This window comes from Trichomycterus rosablanca, chromosome 10 (genome assembly GCF_030014385.1).
Source record: "Trichomycterus rosablanca isolate fTriRos1 chromosome 10, fTriRos1.hap1, whole genome shotgun sequence".
NCBI classification, from domain to species: domain Eukaryota; kingdom Metazoa; phylum Chordata; class Actinopteri; order Siluriformes; family Trichomycteridae; genus Trichomycterus; species Trichomycterus rosablanca.
This window is the reverse complement of record NC_085997.1, coordinates 2,846,532-2,874,381: the sequence shown is the minus strand read 5'-3', so window position 1 is coordinate 2,874,381 and position 27,850 is coordinate 2,846,532. Positions and strand designations below refer to the sequence as shown.

Genomic DNA, 27,850 nt, shown 5'->3' with positions numbered 1-27,850 from the left:
CCCAATTTTTCTCCCCTATTCTAGTCGTGTCCAATTACCCTGATTACGTCCTCTATACTGGTTCGACCCTTCACCGATGACTGAGGACGCCTCTCCTCCTCCGGTACGCAATCAGTACAGACTGCATTTTTCACCCGCACGAGTCGAGTTCATACACTAATGGACGCTGTGTACGGAGGGTCACACCCCCATCAGCATTATTCCTCAGCCCTGTGCAGGCGCCATCAGTCAGCCAGCAGGGGCCGCAGTCGTACCAGTTATGAGGACCTATGATCCGACTCTCTACCCTTTAACCCTGAACAACAGTCAATCGTTGTTCATGCTGCCGCCCAACCCAGTCGGAGAGGTAGAGTCGAGATTCGATGCGATGCATTCAGAACCCCAACTCTGGTGGGCAGAAAAAGAGACTTGACCTCTTGAGACCCTGCAGTCACATATGAAGACATTACATTTTGGCTTTGTTATGGCTTATACTTCATTCTGCTTAACGTAGACCCGTTGTCCTCATTAGTAGACACCTTTGTCTGCCATCTAGTGGCATAAAAATCAAAGCTTGGGTCTTTAGAGGATAAGAGAGGATCTCAGTATGGATTTGTCACTGTGGATCCTCTGAAACGGAAGCAGTCAAGCCACCTCTGAAAGATCACTAGATTTTCAGACCGACTACAGTGCAGATCCAGATGTTCCTGTGAAGGCGAGATCAGAGGCAGATGTTAATCTGTTTGGCGAGTTCTCGCTCCAGATCTGAGATCAGATTATCGAAGTCCTTCAGACTCAGTCTGCACGTAAACGGGGCGTCGAAATCCAGCGCGAAATCGTCCGCGTACGCCCAGTCCTTCTTCTTCACCCGTTCCTCCTCGTCGTCGCTCTCGCTTCCCGCCACCTCGTCGTAATCGGCGTCCTCGTTGGACAGGAAGTCCCTCCCGCAGACGCTCCAGTCTCCGGCGTAACGGTTGCACGGCGGGCTTTCCAGACGCCCCCGGCCTCTGCGCGAGACCACCGCGGAGTCCTGCTGTAACGGGAGGTCCATGTGTAACGCCGTACGCCGAGCGTGGCAGTGCAGGGGATTCTGGGAGTCTAGTGCGGGGATTTCTTCTTCCTCTGGACTGTACAGCGATTGGTCCATCAGTCGTTCTGCTGGAACTGTAGTGAAATATTTGGGTTAGGAATTTATTGATATGATGACATTTTAATTGCAATACTCAGTTGCTGCTGTAACAGGCTCCACTCTTTTAACTAGATTACTAGAATTACACACAACCATGAGGCTTTAATTCTACAGCATGAGCATTATCAGGCTTTTGAACAACCTTCATTTAATCCTAGCTTTGAGACTGCATAGCTGGGGCGGCACTGTGTCTCGGTGGGTAGCACTGTGCCTCACAGCAAGAAGGTCCTGGGTTCAATTCCCAGGTGGGGCGGTGTGGGTTTAAAAGGGGTGTTTACAAAAGCTTGGCAATGTAGTTCCAAGTCAAGTCAGGTCAAATTTATTTATATAGCGCTTTTTACAATGAACATTGTCTTAAAGCAACTTTACAGAATCCAGGACCAACAGACCAAAAACCCCTATTGAGCAAGCCAAGGGTGGCAGTTGCAAGGAAAAACTCATCCAGAACTCATCCAGCTCTGCCGGCTGGATGTATGCTCAGATACTCCTTCAAGGTCCTTCAATGACTTTATTCCTAAAATATTACGACTTTATTCCTGAAATAAAGTTATTCATGAGAGTACATTAATTACCTGCCTGCCAAGTGAAGAGGAAGTATGTATGTGGAGCAAGTTGTGGATTTAAAAGCTGATCTGGAGCAGCACGGCAATAGCAGCAGTGATGTTACCAGCTAGCACCTGAGCTAAGCTAAGCTAGCGGCTAAGCAGAACAACAAAGCTTGAATTTTAACAGCGGAATCTTTTTTATACGAGTTAGCCGCGTCTATTCGGGAATCGTTTTTATTTTTTTACCTGTGCGAGTCCACCGAGCAAGACCAACGACAAGGCAGCCAGTCCTACTGCCTCACAGTATGTGCTATGAGCATATTCCAGTAATCTCTGGTTCCCACAGAAAGCGCAAAAATAGCTCCAGGCACCAAAACCATGCTAACCTCAAGCCGCTCAGGCAAACCACACCCACTACTGCCTCCTTCTCAGTTGGGCTATGGAATTGCCAATCAGCTGTTAGCAAAGCTGACTTCATTGCTTCCTATGCCAGTCACCTATCACTACAATTACTGGCTTTAACTGAAACCTGGATCAAACCAGAAAATACTGCTACTCCAGCGGCACTTTCAAACGGCTATTCCTTCTCCCACACATCTCGTCCATCAGGACGGGGAGGAGGGACAGGCTTACTGATAAAGAATGGCTTAAAATACGCTACCCTGTTGACCAGTACTACCTACAATTCCTTTGAATACCATGCCATACTGGTTAATACTCCTGTCAAACTAGGTATCATTGTCATTTACCGCCCACCTGGGCAAATGGGCGAATTCACACATGAACTAGACATGCTGCTGTCTTCTGTCCCTGAACATGAGTGTCCCATACTCATTCTTGGTGATATGAACATCCACCTTGACAGTCCCTGTTCTGCAGACTTTAAAACTCTCATGCAGTCATTCGACCTGGAGTGGGTGCCCAGCCCTCCAACCCATAAAGCCGGTAAAAATCTGGACTTAATCTTTGCTAGGAATTGTGACACCGACTCTTTAACTGTCACTCCTTTGCACCTCTCAGATCACTACTTTGTACAACTCAATGTCCGCATCCCAGAAATACCAACTGCTACTCCAACTACGGTCTCTTTCCGCCGCAATCTAAAAGACCTCTCAGCAGACCAGTACTCCTCACTGGTAACTGATACTATACCTCCATTAAGCGCCTTCTCTACTCTTAATGTGAATGAGGCTACAGACACACTTTGCTCTACCTTGACCTCATGCCTGGACAGTCTCTGCCCTCTGTCCTCACGAACCATCCGCTCAAATAAACCACAGCCATGGCTAAATAACGATACACTCCGGAAACAACGCTCGAAACTCAGGGCTGCCGAAAGGAAATGGCAAAAAAGCAAGAACCTGGCTGACCTAGCCAGTTACCAACTACTCTTGTCTAACTTCTCGGCCAGCATCACTACTGCTAAAGCTGACTATTATCAAAACAAAATCAGCTCCCTCACTGATTCACGAAAACTGTTTGCGGCATTCAAATCGCTACTAAACCCTCCGCCTCCTCCTCCTACCAGCTGCCTCACAGCCGATGTGCTGGCATCGTTCTTCACTGGAAAAGTGTCGGCCATCAGCAGCCAGTTCACTGATCCACCCAAAGATATTCATTCAACCTCGGTCAAGGGCGCAACCTTTTCCTCGTTTACCCCTCTTACTGAGGACGAGGCACTGACTCTCCTTACATGTAGCCGTCCTACTACATGTCCGCTTGATCCAATTCCCACAAAACTGTTACAAGCAGTTGCTCCTGTGATAATTCCAGCTATCACACATGTGATCAACACCTCCTTAGCCGATGGAGAGTTCCCAACTGCCTTCAAACAGGCTCAAGTAACTCCATTACTCAAAAAACCTACTCTCAACCCTGACCAAGTTGATAACTATCGACCGGTCTCACTACTACCTTTTCTTTCCAAAGCGATAGAAAAAGTAGTCTACAAACAGGTCTCTGGTTTCCTCTCCCAGAATGACCTCCTGGACCAGAACCAGTCCGGCTTCAAAAAAGGGCACTCCACTGAAACGGCTCTGCTGTCTGTGACAGAAGCCTTAAAATCTGCCAAAGCAGCAGGGCAGTCCTCAGTCCTCATTCTACTGGACCTCTCAGCTGCTTTCGATACGGTCAATCATGACCTTCTGCTCACTATACTCTCAAACATGGGCATCTCAAACAAACCACTCTCATGGCTTAATTCATATCTCACCGGGCGTTCCTTCAAGGTGTCATGGTTAGGACAACTGTCCTCAGCCCACTCACTATCCACTGGAGTCCCCCAGGGCTCAGTACTGGGACCCCTTCTCTTCTCCATTTACACCACCTCTCTGGGTCAGATTATCAGCTCACATGGTTTCTCTTACCATTGCTATGCTGATGACACACAGCTCTATCTATCATTCCCGCCTGACGACTCCTCAATCTCGGCGCGGATATCACACTGCCTCTCAGACATATCCTCCTGGATGAAGGAACACCACCTTCAACTGAATCGATCTAAGACTGAACTGCTGATTCTTCCGGCAAAACAAACCGTACAGCACAGCCTCAGCATAACCATCGACTCGCTTTCACTCTCTCCAATAAAGGTTGCTAGGAACCTAGGAGTCATGATTGACGATCAGCTGTCCTTTACAAACCATGTTGCCTCAGTGACTCGGTCCTGCCGCTTTGCACTATACAATATCAGAAAGATCCGTCCGTTCCTAACGCAGTATGCCACCCAGCTCTTGGTCCAAGCTGTGGTCATCTCCCGCCTTGACTACTGCAATGCGCTGCTAACGGGCCTCCCGGCCTGTACCATAAAGCCACTACAGATGGTACAAAATGCAGCAGCTCGCTTGGTATTCAACCAACCAAAACGAGCACATGTTACTCCACTACTCATTGAGCTCCACTGGCTTCCGGTTGTTGCTCGCATCCAGTTCAAAGCTCTTACAATCGCCTACAAGGTGATAACGGGACAGGCACCCACTTACATGAACTCACTGCTAAAGGCTTACGTTACCCTCCGTCCGCTGCGCTCCTCCACAGAACGCCGTCTAGCTTTGCCGAAAGTACACACAAAGCAATCCAGGCTGTTCTCATACATAGTCCCCCGATGGTGGAACAAGCTTCCAGCCACTACCAGAGCAGGGGCGTCCCTCGCTACGGTAAAGAAACTCCTGAAGACCGAGCTCTTCAAGGAACACCTTCTCTCCTAACACCTCTAACATACTAACACCTCTAACCTCATTTTCATTCCCTCTCCTCCACTCTTCCTCCTCTAGTTCTTCTTCCTCTTTGTCTATGCCACCTTTCTGGCCTGGTAATCTAGCAAATCATTTCGTTTATTTATTTTTTCTTTTCTTATTTTTATATTATTTATGCTGTTTTTAGAGATGTACTCCATTTATTGTAAGTCGCTTTGGACAAAAGCGTCGGCTAAATGTAAATGTAATGTAATGTAATGTAAAAAAACTCCCTTAAAATTACAGGAAGAAACCTTGAGAGGAACCAGACTCAGCAGGGACCCCTGTCCTCTTTGGGTGGCCTGGAGGTTCCACTGTCTTATCTTATTATGGAAAAATTGGAGGTTGGTCACTTATGTTTTGGGGCTGATTTCTCCTCACAATTTGACGTAGCCAGTTACTCTTCTGCTGCTGGGGACCCTGATTGCATCTGAGGAGGGTATATTTGCCTGCTACATGCTCCCTGAGACAAGCGCAAAGTCCATCAACCCCTTCTTATTCGCCCAAACATCAGTGGATTTGCACATGAGGCCAGTCTAGCACATGGAGAGTCACATGCTGATCTCCACGTTCCTCCACCTCTGTACAGGCACCTCAGGTTACTAACCAAGGTCCTTACACAAGTGTCGAACACCTCACCCCCTGTGTAGTCTGCTCTTTTCCCACCCAGCAGACAATAAGTTTACCCCCTTAAGTAATTGGGATCTCACCAGGCCAGAGCTGCAGCAGGTAATGCAGAGCCTCGATGTGTCTCTTGAAGTCCACCGCGCTGGCCATCTCCATGCTCTGCTGTGTGAAGTTGCGTCCGCCTCGACCGCTCCCCGAGACCGCAGGGGTCGTCGGGAAGGTTCCAGGGACCGCCCCCTTCCACGAGTCCTGCGTGGGAGTGAGCAGAACCGGCCCGAAACACACGGCCAGGTTCTGACACGTCATCAGGTTGTACTCGCTGAAGGAGGCCACCAGACTCAGATGATCCAGCAGGAGAGACAGGGTGGCCTGGAGAGAACACACATGGAGACAGTGACTCCTCTGTGCCCATATAAAACAGGCTAGTTTGACTGGGAACATAAAAAATCACAAGGAAAAGTGGAAGATTCATGAAGAACATGCAAGCTGTGACACTATCCACAGTCAAACAAGCTTTATATCAGATGGGCTTATAAACTTCAGTTGAGCTTTAAGGTGGCTTTAAAGCAGGGACTTCTTTCTTGGGTGGCAATCCTTTAAGTCTACAGTGGGTGCACCTATCTAAGAAGTGCACCTATCGCTAGCTAGGCTGCCCCTTCATCCCCCAGGCACAGCCAATCAGGTGCTGAGTGCAAACCTTGGTTTACACTACCACAAAGGGTCTGTCTGAAAACCTAGCAAGCTGCCTTGCTGCCTACTGCCTACAGTCAGATTATCACTTAGAATTAGGGCACCTCAGTAGGCAGCATTTTAAAGTATCTAAGAATTTAGACATGCCTTCTTCTCTGGAGCGTAGGATGACGTAAAATGTGTCTATATAGAGAGATCACTAGGTTTTCCCACTAGACCAGAATTCCATGTGCTTATAAGCTATGAGTTTACCCTCTCAGGTTCAGGCAGGCACTGCAGCAGGGCGACGGTGCTGTGCGATCTGTTGGTGTCGTCCTTCCTGCAGGCCGGTCTCACACACATGGCCTCCAGTACCACCTCATACAGGGTCGTGGTGATCAGGGGTGAAGGCAGCTCGCGCAGGTAGTCCTTCAGTATACCTGAGAAATCACACCACAGACGTGAGACCGCCGGATACGGAGCATGAGTGTGTGTGTGTGTATGAGTGTGTGACGTATGTGTGTACCAGTAATGACGTTGACGTCAGGGTAAAGCTCTTCACTCAGCGTAACCGCTGCGCTGTCTCTCTCGAACGCGTCCCGTAGCTCCTTCTTCACCGCTGCAGAACCGCAGAGACGATACAGACCTACGACCTACACACACAAAACCAAAAATCAACAACTACATGAGCTCTGAATAGCTCTGACCCGCTGAGACATGAACTCTACATGACTTCTATAAGGTGTCCTGTGTACCTGGTACCAAGACATTACCAACAGGTCCTTTAACTTTTGTACATTGCCAAGTGGAACGTCCTACAGTGCCTTTTGGTGCATGCATGCCTGGTCGTCGACCTTCCCATTGCTCTTATGCCTATTGTAGTCACTTTCGAAGTTGGTCACGGCCAATTTGATCGATCTGTAGGTGCACAGCTTTTCCTCTCGAGGTTAAAGACTGCAAGTCGGTACTGCAGTGCCAACAATGCCGCTCCTACTAGATGGGATGGGTACCTGTCGTGTTTGCACCAAAAATGTCCAGGCCACCCAAAGAGGATGGGGGTCCCTGCTGAGTTCCTCTCAAGGTTTCTTCCTGTAATTTCAAGGGAGTGTTCCTTGCCACCGTCGCCATCGGCTTGCTGATGATGTCCATTATAAAAAGACTTAACCCTGTCTGCTCCAAGGGATTCAAAACCAACAATCTTTTAATTGACAGCCCAAAGCTCTACTCACTAGGCTCCCACTGTCCCAATTATAGACTAAAATAAGTTCATTAAAATATTCAAAGCCAATTGTGATCAGAATTAAAAGGTAAATAAATAAACAGAAAAAAAATAAAATTACAGTCTGATTCAGAATTGTCAGCATCCTTCTTTATCAAATATAAAAAAATCTTTTTTTAATTCAAATAAATGAAGGTTCAAGTGTATGTAAACTTCAGACCTTAACAGTACTGATCACATGACTACTAATTTGCTCGGCGCGCCCCACAACACCCAAATCCGTCTCTCTTCACGATCCTACAAACAGAAACACAGAGTCAGATTTACCCTCAGCCCCCGTCTCTCGATCTCCGACACGCACTTCTGAATGATCAGGGGCACTTTCATCTCGCCGGCCTCTTTCTCCACCAGGCGGCGCAGTTCCACCCCGAACACGGAGGGGGGAGGCAGCTCGCTGAGGCGGGGCACCGGAGCCTCCCACTGCTGCAGCAGAGTAAGCTTTACGTAGAACGATCCCCTGGGCTCCAGCTTCACACACAGCTGCTGAGTCCGAGACGCTGGAGGGGCAGAAGGGGGGGAGAGGGGGGTGAAGATAAACAACGAGGAGGGGTGAAGAGAAGAGGCGAACGCAAGGGGCACAACCAGATCCTGAAAAATTTAGGCTCGCTGTTTTACTTTGTACGTATGATCTCTGTACCAGCACCAACCCTCGTGATTAAGATTGAGGGAACGTTCCGGCGTTTCATTACACCTCTCGCTACGTTCTTTATACAGCGGCTAATAATTAAAAGGGGCGTCCCAATACTTTTGTTCATGTTGTGTATGTGAGAGGACGGAGTTTAGCCCCGCCTACTTCTATTACATCACAAGGTTCTGATCTCTCACCTTTAAACAGAGGTGGAATAGCCACGGCGCCGAGACAGCACACTCTGTTCCGTGATTGGCTGGCTGGTACCCTGGACCCATTGCTAGCTGCGCTAACGCTTGGCGTAAGAACGATGAGCTTTAAGAACCGCGCTCGCTCCAGCTCCAGGTTGAAGGTGTGGTTTAGCGACAGGGACGCCTCCTGGCTGGTGAGGAGGGCGGTACGGGCTCGCGTCACGCCGTCCACCTGTATGGCGCAGAAGACGTCCTTTCCGGCTCGAGTCCGCGCCAGTTCGGAAACGCCGAGCAGGTGAACGGTCAGAAGTCCCGACAGTCTCTGGGCGCAGCGCGGCTGATCTGCCAGCGAGTACACCCGAAACGAAGCGGCCGATTCCTGCCATCCGTGCTGCGGAGGGGTCGGTGGTGATCCCTGACCTGACTCCGAAGGACCTACGTCTAACTCCTGCCCGGGTCCCTGCTTGGGCAGGAGTTCGGGCGAGTCCCCGTCGCTAAGGTAACCCCCTTTGCTGGCGGACCGGTTGCGCGAAGATTTGCGTCTCGGCCTGGCGGGGGCGCTGGAATCCAGATGGTACCTGCTGATGACGTTGGAGGATTCTTTGCGCACGTTGGGCGGCGAGGCTTCATCGGCGCCCCCTGGTGAGCCGGCTTGGCCCTGAGCGTGCCGTTGGTTACGTGACGAGCGCAGGCTGAGCTTGCGGCGCAGTTCCGGTAGTTTGCGCATCTTCATGGAGAGGCGGCGGACCGTGCCGGGGGATTTGATCTTGTCCATCATGCTGCTGCTGGAGCTTTTATCCGCGGGACCAGGACCTGAGGAGCCTCCTGAGGTGCACGTGGCTACGTTAGCACCGTTAAATACGCCGGCACCGGTGCTAACTCCTGCACACGGCGTGTCTGGAACACAGGGGTGCTGGGACACGTCTACAAGAAGAGAAAATTAAACATGATGAATAAACGATGCTGCACAAGGTTGAGCAGATAAATCAAAACCATTAATCATCTCACTTAAGTCTCACTTAAACCTTTGGGCAGTTCTGAGCCACCAGTGTTCGCAGTGCATGCTTTTGAAAGCTAGGACTAAAAACGAATATACCAAACTCCTCACAGATGGTGTCTACTGTTAAGGTCAGTACCCTGTCCAAGACCCCGGAGCTTTGCGACACCAACAGTACCCACTGTGCCACTCTAAAACCACTACATTCCAGACAGTAGATTTGAAGTTTAAAAGTACATTTCCCACAGACTATTAGACAGCCTGGAATGTAAATCATTTCCTGTTACGATTTACTCCAGGCTAATAAATTGTGCAAGAAGGATAAAAAACCCCCACAATTAATAGGAGCCCTCTGAGTTTTTAGCCGACCTTTGCCCCGTGACTGCATTTAGTCAGAGAGACATCACTATCAAAACACGCGAAGTCCTTTTTATAGTGCGTCCAGGCCGAGTGAAACCACGGGATCAACACTCGTGTTTTCTTTTTTGCTGAAGAATCCATTTTGAACCACACAGTTCTCAGCACAGCCCAGTTTCAAATTCATCCTCCCACGTTTTTAAGCCATTTCCGTTCTCTCTGAGCCATACCGTATTATATCCTATATAAGTAACTTGTACATGCTGAACCTGGTTCCAATTCTTGTCATTAATTTACATTTGCGGCATTTAGTGGACGCTGCTATCTAAATTACGATTATGAGGGTTAAGGGCCTTGCTTAGGGGTCCCACAGGGGCTACTTGGCAGTGATGGGGCTTGAACCGGCTACCTTTTAATTACTAGTCCAGTACCTTAACCACTGAGGTACCGCTGGCCCATCATGTATGCTTCATTACACTTAGCTATTTACCAAAACCAAACTGTAATTTGTGTATTTCCAGATGTGCATTATGGCCATTTATTTATTTTATATAATTGTTTCATATTTAATTTTTTTATTTCTTTATTTACTTTATAATTTTTTTATTTTTATAATTTTTTATTTGTTTTATGATTTTTGATTTTATTTGTATTTTTAAAAATTTGTTTAAAAAAAATTTTTGTTTGTTTTTTATTGTTTTCATTCTTATTGTTTTTTATTTGTTTTATATTTTTTTCATTTTCAATTTCTTAATTTTTATTATATATATTTTTTACATTTTTAATTGTATTTTTTTTGTATTCTTTTTGGGGGTATTGTTTTGTAATTTGCTCAGATTCTGAACACTTTAATATCCAAAATGTTTTGAAATTTAAAACAATTAAAAATTATAAAAAAGCTCACATCTGCTTTCCTCAGGCGCTCTGTCAGCTTCTCTCTTCATCCACGGATCCTGGAGTCCTTTATTCTCCTTCTCCATCGCCACACAGACACAGGCGTCCTCCTCCTCTGGAATCGGGTTGTACCAGATATTAGCCTCGTTCTTCACCACGTGCCGCCGTTCTGTGATGCACGCCATGTAGGCCTCGTTCGGAGCCTGGGTTTTTCCTGAGGACAGCACCCAGGCTCGGCTGCTCCTCTCCAGGTGCTGGAGGTAAACACCCTGCCCGGATAGCTTAGCCACACCCGAGGAAGGGCAGAATTCCGCTGCTGGAGGCGATACCAACTGAGGCAGACTGGCGTCCGCTCTATCAGGTTCCTGGCAGCCTCTGGAGAAGCTTAATTCCCTGTCTACATCCTTACACCTTCCATTAATGCCTTCCTCCCTGAGAGTTCTCTGGCTCCAGGCCTGTTTTAAAGCCTGGGCCTTGCCTGAGCAGCCCTCCCGCTCCGAAAGCACAGAGCCGGTCCCGGATACCGGCTCCGAGTCCCGGGACACGAGGGACTGTTTGGCCCAGTTCTGTTTTTTGGACACTGTGATCTGCGTGTGCCTCACAAAGTCCTCGTTAGAGACGTCCATCTCCGTCACTGAGGACGAGGAAGAGCTGTAGACCAGAGCTGTTTTTACTGCTTCATCTAAAACACAGGAATAAACACACACACAGGCTGTTAGCAAAGGTGTGAGAATGTTTACTGAGATACAGACTGTATACAATCTGAGCAATTGAGGGTTAGGGGCCTTGCTCAGGGGTCCAACAGTGGCAACCTGGCAGTGGTGGAAAGGTGGGAAAATCCAGACTATAAGCTCCTCCCACCCTCACCGCTTTTAACCAAAATATAAAAGTGCAGAAACTTTTTGAAGATCCCTCGTAAAATACTTCCTAAAAAAACTCTCTACTAACATAATAATTACTATAATAATAACAAAAAATTGCTCAGTGCTATTAAAAGCAGAACAGTTTTGTCCGTCTTACATGACGGGCTGAATTGTGTCTCTCCACCCTTAATATAATCATATAATCATACGTGTAGGTCTTAAGTAAAGTTATGGAGTCACTAACAGCACGAGGAATGTCTCTTTTTTTTTTTGGAAAGCTTCTGTGTTCCCGGCCCATAACCGCAGAAATGAGCAGGAGGGTGAGCGAGTCTGATGATTAATCCATGTGGTGTCTGAGACAGGCATTAACCTTTAAAGAATCTCATACCACAGAAACATGGCTGAGATACGTTCCTGCTGACGTAACCTGAGGAACACTGAACTTAGGAGAGAAAGAAGAACTAAAAATATTAAATACAGTTAAAATGATGAAGTTTTTCTCAGTTCTGTCCCTCTCAGTCCCTCTCAGTCCCTCTCTGTCCCTCTCAGTCCCTCTCGGTCCCTCTCGGTCGAGCTCTGTCTCCCCCTTATTTGACATCCTGCACATCTGGAAATTTCTTCCTCCACTCTCTTCCTTTCAGATTTACTTCATGCAATACCATGAAATATAGAAAATGTACCTGCAACTGACCAGGACAGCACTATAATCATAAGCTACTGACTGAATTACTGACTTACTGAATTACTGACTTACTTAATTACTTATTGACTTACTAACTTACTGGCTTACTGGGTGACTTACTAACTTATTAACTTACTGACTTACTGACTTAATTACTGACTGACTTACTGACTTACTGGGTGACTTACTGACTGACTTACTGACTTATTAACTTACTGACGGACTTACTGACTTAATGTGGTGCAGAAGCTGCGTTTCTGTTCTGGCAATCTAATGCACTTGCTCAGTGATGATCATCTTCCTTGAGTACTTTTAAGTAATATGTAAAAAGCTTTGATATTTCAGGTGGAAGCTCATTAAGCTCAAACTTCTAGAGCCTGTTACAGGTATGGACACACAAAATACTAAGAAATGCTAACATTTATGTACATTTAAATGTCAAAGTATATATATAGGCCACTAAAAAGTAATCAGTGTGTATTTAAGACACATCCTGACCTACAGAACCACATTCAGCTCCTCAGCAGCAGATCAACAACATCTGAGGATTCCAGCTCCGCACAGGAAGAGGGAGTGTGTACACATGTACACATAAACACACACACACACACACACACACACACACACACACACACACACACACACACACGGCATGTTTACTGGAGCTGATAAAAACTTCCTGTAATGCATGAACAGGCTCTTTTACGTGAGTAAAACAGAGACCTGTGTGTGTGTGTGTGTGTGTGTGTGTGTGTTCTGTGTTACTCATTTCATGCTGAACATTCGTTTTCTGTTTCATCAGGCTGGTGGGAATCGCTTTTCCAATCTTGGAACAGATGTCATTTTGTTTAGCTTTAGCTTTATTACAGAGATTTATTACAGATGTACGACTATAATAAGATTCATTATAGTGTAGTCGTACAGAAACCATGTAGAAATACTTTGTGACTGGACCTCACAATGGTGCACAGGTTTGGCAACCGTTACAATGGCAAGTTTTTTTGATATTATGCACTGTAGAGGGAAAAATATATAAATCCATTACAGTCTTTCTTTAAGGTACATTGTTTGTAAACATTTCAATCATTTTCACAGACTCAGTCTTTCCTGGACGCGTCTTTAAACCTTTGCCCCTGCAGTCCTGCCAGTAAATTGCATTGTGGGAAAGTCTTTTGTACCAAGGGAAAGGAAAGAACAATTTACTCTGCATGTCTGAGAAACTTAATAATCTGGGTTTGTTTTCGTGTTATTTTTACTTACTGACTTACTAACTTACTGGCTGAGTTACTTACTTACTGACTTACTGTCTGAGTTACTTATTTACTTACTTACTTACTGACTTACTGTCTGAGTTACTTACTTACTTACTTACTGTCTGAGTTACTTACTTACTTACTTACTTACTTACTGTCTGAGTTACTTACTTACTTACTGACTTACTGTCTGAGTTACTTACTTACTTACTTACTGACTTACTGTCTGAGTTACTTACTTACTTACTTACTGACTTACTGTCTGAGTTACTTACTTACTTACTGACTTACTGTCTGAGTTACTTACTTACTTACTTACTTACTGACTTACTGTCTGAGTTACTTACTTACTGACTTACTGTCTGAGTTACTTACTTACTGACTTACTGACTGAGTTATTTACTTACTGACTTACTGAGTTACTTACTGACTTACTGAGTTACTTACTGACTTACTGACTGAGTTACTTACTTACTTACTTACTTACTGACTTACTGTCTGAGTTACTTACTTACTGACTTACTGATTGAGTTACTTACTGGCATACTGAGTTACTTACTGACTTACTGGCTGAGTTACTTACTTACTGACTTACTGTCTGACTTACTTACTGACTTACTGTCTGAGTTACTTACTTACTGACTTACTGTCTGAGTTACTTATTTACTGACTTACTGACTGAGTTACTTACTTACTTACTTACTTACTGACTGAGTTACTTACTGACTTACTGAGTTACTAATTTACTTACCGACCTACTGACTGAGTTACTTACTTACTGACCTACTGACTGACTTACTAACCGACTTACTAACTTACCTACTGACTTATTTAATTACTGACTTACTTACTTACTGACTTACTGATTACTAACATACCGATTTTTACTCAATTTCTGTGCTGTTTTAGGTCTGTAGTCGTACAGTGTCCTTAAATTTTTTGAAAGGCGCTTATAAATAAAACTATATTTGTATTATTTGCTCATCAGAGGCTCGGCCTTTCCTGGTTGCTGCTTTGGTACCAAACCATAATTACAATCACCAGTTTTGAATCACATCATTATTTAGTAATTTCACCTCATTACAAGCCCTAAATTGCTCCTGTCCCAACTTTTTTTGGAATGTGTTGCAGGCCTGAAATGCAGGAATGGATGTTTATTAACGAATGACATGAAGTCGAGCAGACATCAAAACATGAAATATCTCAGGTTCATCCTGTCTACGATCAATTATTTTATCTGCATTTTCCATAACGTCCCAACTTTTTCTGATCTGGGGTTGTATTTTGTATAAGGTTCGTTTGGAACAGCGAGGGCTTTAAGGTAAACCTGGGTTGAATAATATTATAATATTAGTAAACGTTCTGGTTTTGAATGGGCGCCACGACTGAAGGGAGAATAAAGAGAGATTGAGAGCAGGAATTAGGAAAGCGAGGGAAAACGAGCGAGGGTGAGTGGGTGGCGGGGTGTCGGGGGTGGTACACACTTCGTCATATTAATGCTTTAACAAGCAGCTGTTGTGCTGCCCAGCTCTCATCAATACCCAGTCTGTTACACCAGTATACACACACACACACACACATACACACATATACACTTAACCCTATTCACTATTCATTGGCACACCCAAAAATACACACATGCACACAGAGGGCAGAGGTTCAGATTCTCGCTCTTACATACAGACGCAGTCTCAGAATCTCAGAATCAGGATTATTTTATTTGTGTGTAGAATGTGTCTGTGTTAGGGATGTAACGATACGCTCTACCCATGATGCAATGCGATTCACGATACTGGGATCATGATACGATTTTTTTCCCGATTTTTTTACCAAAATGAAACAGAAAACAAATTATGACCTTTATCTTTTATTTATCTAAATAATGAATGTCCTTTTATTTCTGAGGTAGGTATAAACTATGCAAAACAATGCTGCACATTTCCCTTTTAGTGTAAACAACTGAAATTAAATAAAATGAATAAATAAATGAATAATACAAATACAGAAAGTATCCTCACATAAATAAATTTGCCTGGAAAATTCCGAACCTGGCAACCCTGTAGTGACGTCAACCAGGCGAGGTGAATAGCGCCAGCACCCTCTGCTGTTTAAAGTGAATATCGATTTATTATACATGTAAACCAATTTGAATCATTACACATGTGAATCAATTTTTTATTTTCTCTTTTTAGCGCGTCCAATTGCGTCATGCTTCCTCTCCACCAATGCCGATCCCCGCTCTGATTGAGGAGAACGAAGCTAACCCACGCCCCCTCCGACACGCGGGCAGCAGCCGTATGCATCTTATCACTTTGACGAGCACTGTGTACGGAGAGACACACCCTGAGAGCACTCTTTTCCCATCTCTGTGCATCTGCTGTGTCAGCCAGCAGAGGTCGTAATTGCACCAGTCATGAGAAGGAGACCTCATCCGGCTTAGCCCCGCCCATATCTGAACAACAGGCCAATCGTTGTTCATGTGGCCGCTCAGCCTTAGACGGCAGGCAGAGCTGAGATTCGATACGATGTATTCGAGATCCCAGCTCTGGTTCCAGCGTGTGTTTTTACCGCTGCGCCACCTGAGCGGCACGTGAATCGATTTTTAACTGTCTTGTGGTGCATCGTTACATCTCTAGTCTGTGTAGATGCCTGGTCGGCCGAGAGCACCGCTAACATTCAAATTCGGATCTCGATGCTGGTTGGCTTGTGTAGTTCGGTTTAATTTCTCTATAATTGTACTTAGTTGTGAAGGTTTCTTAATTTTATCATTTATTTTTGGTCGATCTGATCTGAAAACCAGATCACATGATCGCTGTTTGGAAACAGACCCAGGACGGAGTACTGATCTAAAAATAGTCTCAGTACAGAGGAGTCTGATCATTTGCAGCTGATGGTGAGAACTCACATGGAACAAATTCAGTGTACAGGAGGTGTGTTACTAAACGTACAGTGTGTTCCAGTGTGTGTGTGTGTGTGTGTGTGTGTGTGTGTGTGGCCGAACCAAGAGCTCTTATTTAATTCCAGCTGTGCTGCGCCATGTTGATCTGTGATTTAGCGGCCTGGTGAAAACGTTTGCTGCGAACGCGAGCCTCGAACAGGCCGTTAAGTGTTTTCTCCCTAAAAAAAAAAAGCCAGGCCTTTACACCCCCTCCTTAAATACACACACATAATTTGAGACATCCTGTGAGACAGCAGCACTGTTCTACACTTCTTTACTGCAAATCAGAATAATTATCACCCCAGAGCAACATTTCAGAGCTACAGCAAACATTTTTTACCAAACACAGTGAGCGCTTGTTCCATCTCATAACAGACTCAGTTAAGAACCGACTTATTATTGAATCACAGAGATTTAAGGACAGTTTATTGGACTACATCTTTAACATCATTGAAGCAAGCAAGATTCACCTGAGCACAACCTGCAGTTCCACAGCAGTTCTTTATCATAATGGGTGATGAAGTGTGGATTGATGGGAAAATTACAATTAAGTCCACTTAATTTTCTTAATCCACTGGACGTGTTACTACATGTACATTTAATTGTCTGAAAAACATCATCCTACACTCCTTAAAATGCTTCTATTCTATTTCCTCGGCTGCTCCTGTTAGGGGTCGCCGGCGGATCGTGATCCACATTATTGATTTGGCATTAAAAAAAAATAAATACTGAATGTTGTAAATGTAAAATAAAATAAATAAAATAAAGGAGAAACAAAAACGTCATAAGAAACACAGTAACAGTAAAGAAGGAATAAAGCGACGAGCCTGAGAGAGAGAGAGAGAGAGAGAGACAGAGAACGGTAAAACAGCAGGCTGATTTTTTCATAATGACTGTTAAGGAAAGTCTTGCACATTTTACAGGCACTTGCAGTCCTGCCAGTGCATTGCATTATGGGAAAATCATTTGTACCAAGGGAAAGTAGAGCAAAATTTACTCCGGTGTCTGAGTGACTTAATAATCTGGGTTTGTGCTCATGTTATTTTTACTTACTGACTTATTGACATACTTACTGACCTACTGACTTACTGAATGACTTACTTATTGACTTACTTACTGACATACTGACTTACTTACTGACTTACTTACTGACATACTGACTTACTGAATGACTTACTTATTGACTTACTTACTGACATACTGACTGACTTACTTACTGACATACTGACTTACTGACATACTAACTTACTTAATTACTTACTGACATACTAACTTACTTAATTACTTACTGACATACTGACTTACTGACATACTTACTTATTGACTTACTGACATACTTACTTATTGACTTACTGACATACTTACTGACTTAATTACTTACTGACACTTACTGACTTAATTACTTACTTAACAACTGAGTTACTTAATTGCTTACTAACTTACTGACATACTTAATGACAAACTAACTTACTTAATTACTTACTGACTGACTCACTTATTGACTTACTTACTGACATACTTACTTGCTGACTCACTGACTTACTTGCTGACTTACTGACTGACTTACTTAATTACTTACTTAATAACTGAGTTACTTAATTGCTTACTAACTTACTGACATACTTACTGACAAACTAACTTACTTAATTACTTACTGACTGACTTACTTATTGACTTACTTACTGACATACTTACTGACTCACTGACTTACTGACTGACTTACTTAATTACTTACTTAATAACTGAGTTACTTAATTGCTTACTAACTTACTGACATACTGACAAACTAACTTAATTACTTACTGACTTACTGACTGACTGACTTACTTATTGACTTACTTACTGACATACTTACTTGGTGACTCACTGACTGACTTACTTAATTACTTACTTAATAACTGAGTTACTTACTTGCTTACTAACTTACTTACTGACTCACTTACTTAATGACTGACTTACTTAATTACCTACTTACTGACTTACTGAGTGAGAGACAGTGACAGAGAGACAGTGAGAGAGAGACGGGCGAGGGGGGGGGGGTGATTGGTTGGGAATACTTCTACACGCCGCTTCAAAGACCTTTTATCATAAAAAGATCTCCTCATATCAGATCTGGTTGAAGGATCCACGCGTCCTCACATCAGACACACACACAGCGGGAAACTCCACTGTAAACATCTGCTTCACTTTGTACCCAGAATGCACTTCTGTATTTATTTGAAGAAGTTATCAAACCGCCACCGCCGGGCAGAACAGCAAATGAGACCTCAAGCTCTGATACGAGAGCTTTCTCATGTCTATCCTTAACCACATTAAACACACACACACACACACACACACACACACGTCTGGAAGCCTTTTCTTCATAACAGTATAAACTGAGAGACGTTTACGTCGTCTCTGATCATTTTTAGCCTGGATGAGTTCAGCACAGCTTCCATCAGGAAGCCCGACAAGAGGAAGCAGCATAAAAAAACAGCATTTAAATTATAAATAGCCTGATGCTAACAGGACCGACAGGAAGCGGAGGAAGAGGAAGCCTGGTTCTCATCAAATCCTTGCTTATGTAAAGATGAGCTGAGCTTCAGATCACAATTAGTTCAGTTCAGTTTCTTAACAAGGCTCCTCCAACCCGCACGCGGCCCCAGCGACCTGGGCCTATCTGCTTATCAGGGTCCTTACACAGCGTTTTTGAAGACCCCACCCACGTAGTCCGGTCACCCCGCCCTAGCAAACACGGTGGCCAATCAGTGTCTGCTGCAGGCACTGCCAATTATGCCCGAGGAGTTCAGAATCTCGGCGCTGGTGTGCTAGCGGAATATCCTGCTGCACCACCTGGGCGCTCGTCCCAACACTTTGGTCTGTATAGATTACCGGTAATATTAATAACATTGCATATCTAAGTCAAGGTATCAATACAGAGTCGATCCCCCCATTGCAACTATAACAGCTTCCACTCCTCTGAGAAAGCTTTCTACAAGATTTCGGAGTATGTCTGTGGGAGTTCTTGTCCATTCATACAGAAGAGCAGTTGTGAGGACCTGTCTCAAAATCTCTGTTCTAATTCATCCCAAAAGTGTTAAATGGGGTTGAGATCAGAGCTCTGTGCAGGCCGGTTCATTTCTTCCATACAAAACTTGCTTTTGCTCTGGGGTACAGTCATGCTGGAGCAGAAATGGACCTTCCCCAAACTGTTCCCACAATGTTGGAAGCTTACAAGCATTAAGCATTAAGATTTCCCTTCACTGGAAATAAGAAGCCTAGACCAACCGATGAAAAACAATCCTGCAGCTTTACAACCCATCAAACCCAGACTCGCCCATCAGACTGCCATATAGAGAAGCGTGAAGGGTGCATGATCTAAGCCCTATTGAAACATTGTGAGCAGAGATGAAGAGAACAGACCAGAGAGAGGACTGGGGCGTCTGAATGATCTGGAAAGATCTTGGATGGAAGAGTTCTCTTGAATCCCTCGCTCTGGGTTCTCCAACATCTTTAGGCATTACAGGTGAAGACTCAGTTCTGTTCTGTTCATAAAGACGGTCGTACAATAGCACTAATCCAGAGGTGTCGATAATCATTAAGCACATTAAAGTTAAAGTCGTTAAGTCGTGAGAACTAAATGATCTGAATACGGAGGAGGAAAGAGAGGAACGCGGGGGAGAGAAAATCACCCTGTTTTTTATTCTCACATGGCTTCCAGATGCTCCTGCTCATGAATCTCTATTGACAGTCAGGACTTTCTCACTTCATTCTTACAAACACACACACACACACACACACACACACACACACAGACGTCTATACTGGTAAACATGTATTAATCAGGAGTACAAGTCTGATCTCTGAGGAATCACAGGAATGTTCCATCACTCGCTGTTACTATATCAACATCTCATCCATACATTCCTTATGTCTCTCTACCTTCATCTCTCTCTCTCTCTCACACACTCACTCACACACACACACACCCACACACACAAACCGACAGAGACACACACACACACACACACAGACTCACACAGACAAACCGACAGGCAAACCAACAGACAGACAGACACACACCCACACACACACACAAACCAACAGACACATACACACACACACACAAAGACACACACATACACACACAGACAAACCAACACACACACACTCTCTCACACACAGACACACACACTTAAACACACAGACAAATCAACGCACACACACATAATACACACAGACACACACATTAACACAGACAAACAAACACACACACACACAGACAAACCGACAGACTCACTCACACATACACACACAAACCAACAGACAAACTGACACACACACGCAGACGGCTATACTGGTAAACATGTATTAATCAGAAAATCAGAAGTACAAGTCTGATCTCTGAGGAATCACAGGAATGTTCCATCACTCGCTGTTACTATATCAACATCTCATCCATACATTCCTTATGTCTCTCGACCTTCATCTCTCTCTCTCTCTCTCTCTCTCTCTCTCTCTCTCTCTCTCTCACACACACACACACACACAAACACACACACACACACACACACACACACACAGACGTCTATACTGGTAAACATGTATTAATCAGAAGTACAAGTCTGATCTCTGAGGAATCACAGGAATGTTTCATCACTCGCTGTTACTATATCAACATCTCATCCATACATTCCTTATGTCTCTCTACCTTCATCTCTCTCTCTCTCTCTCTCACACACTCACACTCACACACACACACACACACACACACACACACACACACACACACACACACTACAAAGTTACAAGTCAAAATTTACATCCACTGCCACAGGACATTGATTTTATAACAGTCTTGGGATTTTAATCATCTCTAAGTTCCTTCCTTCATTCTAATTACAACTGACTAAAGCTGATGACTTCTCTGTGCCCATATAAATCTTGCTAATTTAACTGCTGTCCTCTGTGTTGTGTTTTTCCCCTCCCCCCTCCCTTTCCGAACCTGCTCATTCTCATCCCAAAACTATGAGTATCATTATAGCCTTGCTGCAACAGCCTGTTATCACAGTCAGTGTTCCAATTCAGCCCGGCCCACAGCGGGTGTTTAATTCATCTCAAATGCATGAGCTGCGTGAACTGCTGCCACTGGACTGACTCACTAGCTGATAAGGCGGCGCCCTGTGATGGCGACCCGCTGAAAAGTTCACGAGGTTCATGAGTGGGACCCGTTCTGTGGCCGTTCGCTCCATTCTGTTCTCCTCTGAACGCTGGCTAGTTGTCTTAAATCAAACGTCCTTGTGTCCACATACTTTTGGCACTGTAGCGTAGATTCCTTTCTGTCTGATACGTCAGAATTCCTGTCATACATTTCTCCGCTCTCGCTCTCGCCCGTTACCCAATCACATAGCTCACATTGTGTATATGAAGACAAACACGCCGACACGTTCACATCGAGGTGGCACGCTGTTTATACACACACACACACACACACACACACACACACACACAGACCAGGCTAACTACCTTCCCTATTTTAGACATAGTATGTGCGAGAACACAGACGAGAGAGAGAGAGAGAGAGAGCGTCCAGATGTTTCTTTGGACTTTCATCATTTTCACCAGCAACTTTATCCTGGTCAGGGTTGCAGTGAGTCAGATGCCACCCAAAAACACGGTCCTGGGTTCGATTCTCAGGTGGGTCGGTCCGGGTCCTTTCTGTGTGGAGTTTGCATGTTCTCCCCATGTCTGAGTGGGCTTGACATTAAAACCAGTAACCGGTAGCTACCCGTCCTGTCATGAATGTAACCAGTGTAAAACATGACATGTTCAGAAAGAACATGCCAAATTCCTCACAAACAGTGACTGGAATTAAGGGAACAAACCGAGGTCTCCAGGGTCCATGTATTTGGGCAACACCACATTATTGCGCACACACACACACACACACACACACACACACACACTTGTGAAACAGGCATGTGTGATGTAACATTTTGAAATCATCTGCCTGCTTTTGCGCAGCTCCAAGGTCCTAAAGTCCAGGGGTTTGAAACCGAACCTCAGGTCAGTGAGGAGTCTGTGAGGAGTTTGACATGTTCTCTCTATCTATAGTACACATAGCACTCCTGTGATGAGGAAGTGTCCGCTGATAAAAGACTAGAGGAAGATGAATGTGATACGGTCAATACGGGTCCTAAGAGGGTCCCCTTCAATTAATAAATGGAGTACTGGGTGGTGTACAGTCAGTGATTGTATACCCACAATGCTAGTCTGTACAGTATGTGTAGCTTATACGTTAATGAATGAATATATGTTGCAGATAGGCGTAACTAATGAAGTGCTCAGTAGGGGTTTAATTAAACTGTTGGGTCATTTTTTGGGGTGCTTGCTATCTGGGGTGGAGCAGCAGTCTGATTCACTCACCCAGCAGTGCTACCAACCTGGCCAGGCGGCCGTGTCTGAGGGAGGGGCTTTCTAAAGCTTTCAGTGCCCAGCCATACAAATATGCTCTTGACTGAACGGGCACAAATTCCCACAGACATGCTTTACTTAGATGCACAAACAAAAGAATCATTCAGGGCATTTAAGTGAAGTTAAATCAACAGTAATTTAATTCCAGTTGTAGCTTAGTGGTTAAGGTACTGGACTGGTAATCAGAAGGTTGCCGGTTCAAGCCCCACCTCTGCCAAGGTTGCCACTGTTGGGCCCTTGAGCAATCCCCCCTCAATTGCTTAGACTGTATAAAGTCGCTTTGGATAAAAGCCTCCGCTAAATGCCAACAATGTAAATGTAAATTCCAAAACTCCCCCCATAAACCCTCAGTGTATTAAAACAACAAATATTAAATCCATCCTCATAAACTGCTTCTCATTCCATACAGGCTTTTAAATCTTCGTTAAAATAAAGAATCATCCGGTCATTGATCGTACAAAGATCACGACCCACAGACCCACAGACTTCCAACCATCTGCTTCTGAGCAAAGTCTCAGATCAATAGTGGAGTACAAATATCTCAAATCAATAGCTAAAGTGGTTCTGAAGTTACAAATACAATTTCAGATCGTATTTCATCACCAATAAATGCAATATTACTAATTAAAAGATCATAATGAGTCCACGTGTAACGCAGCCCCAGGAATCATAAGGAAACCTCAAGAATCTTCTATCCAGAGCGACTTACAGAAGAGCTTCCATAGTGAACAACAGTAGACAACAGTCCAAGAACACAAATCTGCTAAAACCCTGTTAGAACCAAAGTATTTTAGTAAGTAAGTACAAGTCAGCTTAAGTGTTTAGTAACTTTTGAAGACAGTGAGAGACTCGGATGTGAGAACAGACTAGCTGGTACAAAGAAGAGCCTTGATGCTTGTCTTCCTTGAGTTCTGGGTGGAGGATCAAGTCGACCGAGACTACATTTACATTTTCAGCATTTAGCAGATGGCTTTATCCAAAGCGACTTACATGACAGTATACAGTCTGAGCAATTGAGGGTTAAGGGCCTTGTTTAAGGGCCCAACAGCAGCAACCTGGCAGTGCTTGAAGGGGGCTTGAACCAGCGACTGCCTGATTACTAGTCCAGTACCTTAACCACTAGGCTACAGGTTGAGAGTAGTGGCTCGGAGGTTGCGTGGTACAGAGATGAACCCGAAACTGCAAACAGATCTCTAGATGATGAAAATCTTGGGTCCATCATACACTATATGGACCAACGTATTGATACATGTGCCTCACCCACAAAAAAACTACATGCTTGCAAGAGTTTAGGGAAGGTCCCTTCCTGTTCCAGCACGACTGCGCCCCGTGTACAAAGCAAGCTCTATAAAGACATGAAGAAAAAGCACAGAGCCCTGACCTCAACCCCACCGAACAGCTCTGGAATGAACTGGAACATCAACATCAGTGCCCGGCCATACAAACGCTCCTTTGACTGAACAGGCACAAATTTCCACAGACGTACCGTAGCCTAAAGTGTTGTGAGAAGCCTTCTCAAGAAAGAGCCTGTTATAGCTGAACAGATCACATGGAGGTCGCTCTGGTTTAATAAGCATTTGGTTGTGAAAACGGATGTCCAACAAGCTCATCGTTGGGTGTCCCAATAGTTTTGGTCATAGAGTGTATATCATGTATTGTGCATGTATTAAAACAGCATATATAATCAATTAGAAAGTTAGAAATGCGCTGTATTATGCAAGTGGTTGACCGTCTGGTCAAATTCCATCTTTTATTGATTTTGTAAAGTCAATCAGTACAGGGAGCAAAATTCACCCACAAAACATGAAATATGTTCCAAATGATGTCTACACTTCTGCATACGACTGTACAAATCCAAACAAATTTACAAAATCAATGATTATGTTATAGAATACTTCAGCTACAAGGTTTATTACTCATGTTCTGCATCTTTTTTTATTATTATTTATTTATTTTGCCTCTCACTTCACGGTTCATAGATGCTGCTGTATTTTTCACTCCTGTAGACCTTTTTTAGCCTTCATCATCTGGAACAGACCGTTTGAAAGAGTACACATACAGCCCCGAGATCACAGATCATCACTTATCAGAAGCACCATGATTCATGGAGAACAAAATCCTACTTTGAAAGCACCAGGATTCTCCATACAAGCATAATGAACTCCATCAAGTCTTTAATGCTCTCCTGAACCATTTGTTTGAGCTTACTATGTGGGTCTAAATATGTGGGTAATAATAATCTGTGTTTAAATAATCTTGTTTAGGTCGTATCTACTCCTTGGTTAACGTGTGTTAAACTAAAAAATATTGCTACATGGCACTGTGGTTTAAAGAAAACAGCTTTTCTAACCTAGATGTCAACTTAAACTGCAGCTAAAAATCATCCATAAGAGTTGGATCATTTTAGTGATCATCTCAACTGTTTGGTAGAGGCTCATTTAAAAAGTACTAAGTGCACTAGTAATAAAATATTAACTTTTGTTGTTGATATAGTCGCAAAAAACTAAGAAATGCAAAGAAATGATTTTTTAAACATGATTTTCTTTTGTTGAGACCATTACAGGGTTAACATCATCCAACCATATTTAATGTCCAAGATGTAGAAGCTTCTTATGATGTGTGTGTTTTTATTATTATTATTTAATTTGTGGAATTTGATCTAAACTCTAAACTCTAATGCTGATCTTTAATGATGATTTGAACCACAATCTGGGACCAATAGTTCGGTACATTGGAACTGAGTAAAATCAATACAAACATTTACATTTTCAGCATTTAGGAGGAGACGATTTTATCCAAAGCAACTTACAGTACTGTGACAGTATACATTCTAAGCAATCATGGGTTGAGGGCCTTGCTCAAGGGCCCAACAATGGCAACCTGGCAGTGGTGGGGCTTGAACCAGCGACCTTACGATTACAAGTCCAGTACCTTAACCACTAGGCTACAACTGTCCTAAAAAAAAGACACACACATATAAGACACACACACACAGACATTCACACACACATATAAAATATTTTTTGATTAGGACAGTTGTAGCCTAGTGGTTAAGGTACTGGACTAGTAAGCGCCAGGTTGCCACTGTTGGGCCCTTAAGCAAGACCCTTAATATTCCATTGTTTAGACTGTATAATGTAAGTCGCTTTGGATAAAAGCGTCCGCTAAATGCTAAACATGTATTTTCCTACGTTATTACAAACAGTAAATTAAGTAAGAATTTAAAGCGCCGCCATAAAGCTTCACAGCTTCAAATATGATGAAATAAATCCAAGTCAGTATAAAGAGAAAGAGACATAAAACTGCGCTTTGCTTTTTATACGTTGCTTTTATACTAGGACCTAGAGAAACATCCCAGATCTGTAGGTGTTTATTGCCGAAGTTACTAGGGATGTAACGATGCACCACAAGACAGTTAAAAATCGATTCACGTGTGTAACGATTCAAATCGGTTTACATGCATAACGAATCGATATTCACTTTAAACAGCAGAAGGCGCTGGCGCTATTCACCTCGCCTGGGTGACGTCACTACAGGGTTGCCAGGTTCGGAATTTTCCAGCCAAATTTATTTATGTGAGGATACTCATTTATTTATTTAATGTGGGATTTTTCTTGAAAATTTCATTTCAGTTTTTTTTACACAAAAAGGGAAATGTGCAGCATTATTTTGCACAGTTTGTACCTACCTCAAAAATAAAAGGGTATTCATTATTTAGATAAATAAAAGATAAGCACAAATACAGTATTTTATTTTATTTTTAAAGAGAAATAATAAAAGGAATCTTTGTCATAATTTGTCTTCAATTTAATTTTGTTTAAAAAATCGGGGGAAAAATCGTATCGTGAACCCAGTATCGTGAATCACATCGCATTTTAGGTTTTAGGTAGGGTGTATCCTTACATCCCTATATTTGTTTGTTTATTAGGATTTTAACGTCATGTTTTAAACTTTTGGTTACATTCATGACAGGAACGGTAGTTACTCATCACACAAGGTTAAATCTAACACAGTCGTGAACAATTTAGTGTCTCCAATTCACCTCACTTGCACGTCTTTGGACTGTGGGAGGAAACCGGAGCACCCGGAGTAAACCCACGCAGGCACGGGGAGAACATGCAAACTCTACACAGAAAGGACCCGGATCGCCCCACCTGGGGATCGAACCCAGGACCTTCTTGCTGTGAGGCGACAGTGCTACCCACACCCGAATTTTAAAACGTTCCTGAGAATCACAGATGCCAGTGGGTTCATTGGTGATGCAGCTTCCACAATCCAGCTGCACACTCCAGTATCCTCAACACATCATGCATGGATCAAACATCTGTCCTTCAGACTCATCCATCAATCACTGTACAGTGTAATAAAGCAGCAAATCAAATCCATCAACACAATAAATACACAAAGTTATAAAGTTCAGCATAAGTGCTGCACAGAATCTGAACATCTGCGAAAGAAATGAACTGCGCCTAAATATAATAAAATAAAAGCAGAAGCAGAAGCTGATCTGTACCGTTAGTGTTGAGTTTGGGATCGGTTTTGCGGCGGGATCGGTCTTTACCCCGCAGTTTGGATAAAGTTCTCCTCAGGAGAGGTTCAGCCATGTCCACAGCTGCTGCTCTTTGTAATCCGCTCTCCGGTTGCGTGTTAGTCGGAGTGCGCTCGGTTGGGCATGTTTGCGCACTAATGAGACTGCGCGTCTCTATCTGCGCTCCTCTCTTCACTTTCACAGGAAATAAATTCCACGCATTCTTTCCCAAACATTTTTTTTTTTTTTTTTTGCTCCTTGGCACCGCCTCGTTTTGGGTGACAGGCCCGGGTGCTGATGGGAAATGGAGTTTATAGTGGTTTTGTGGAGAGGGAGAGCGCAGATTCTAGCACGTTTGGCGCAATGGGTGAGATGCAACTCGTACCATCCTGTTCTTAGCACTGAAATGGCACTAGCATGGTAATGATGTAGTAATGTGTGTTGTTCTGGCACACCCAGACACACAAACACACACATATATTGTTATAGAGTATGCAGAATCAGGCCTGGGATTGTCTTGAATCCCAGTATACACACACACA

The 27,850-nt window shown here is 43.9% G+C and overlaps 1 protein-coding gene across 1 annotated transcript; it reads right to left on the bottom strand.

Annotated features, from left to right (window-relative positions):
* Positions 1 to 33: 33 nt before the first annotated feature.
* On the bottom strand, positions 34 to 27,493 carry LOC134321161 (rho GTPase-activating protein SYDE1). Its single transcript, XM_063002749.1, has 8 exons — positions 27,294 to 27,493; positions 10,599 to 11,270; positions 8,347 to 9,264; positions 7,789 to 8,018; positions 6,769 to 6,895; positions 6,516 to 6,682; positions 5,657 to 5,942; positions 34 to 1,143 (listed from the first exon to the last, which is right to left on the bottom strand). Exons 1-8 carry the CDS (start codon positions 27,382 to 27,384, stop codon positions 701 to 703), a joined length of 2,934 nt encoding a protein of 977 aa, XP_062858819.1. The 5' UTR covers positions 27,385 to 27,493; the 3' UTR covers positions 34 to 700.
* Between the last annotated feature and the right edge of the window lie 357 nt (positions 27,494 to 27,850).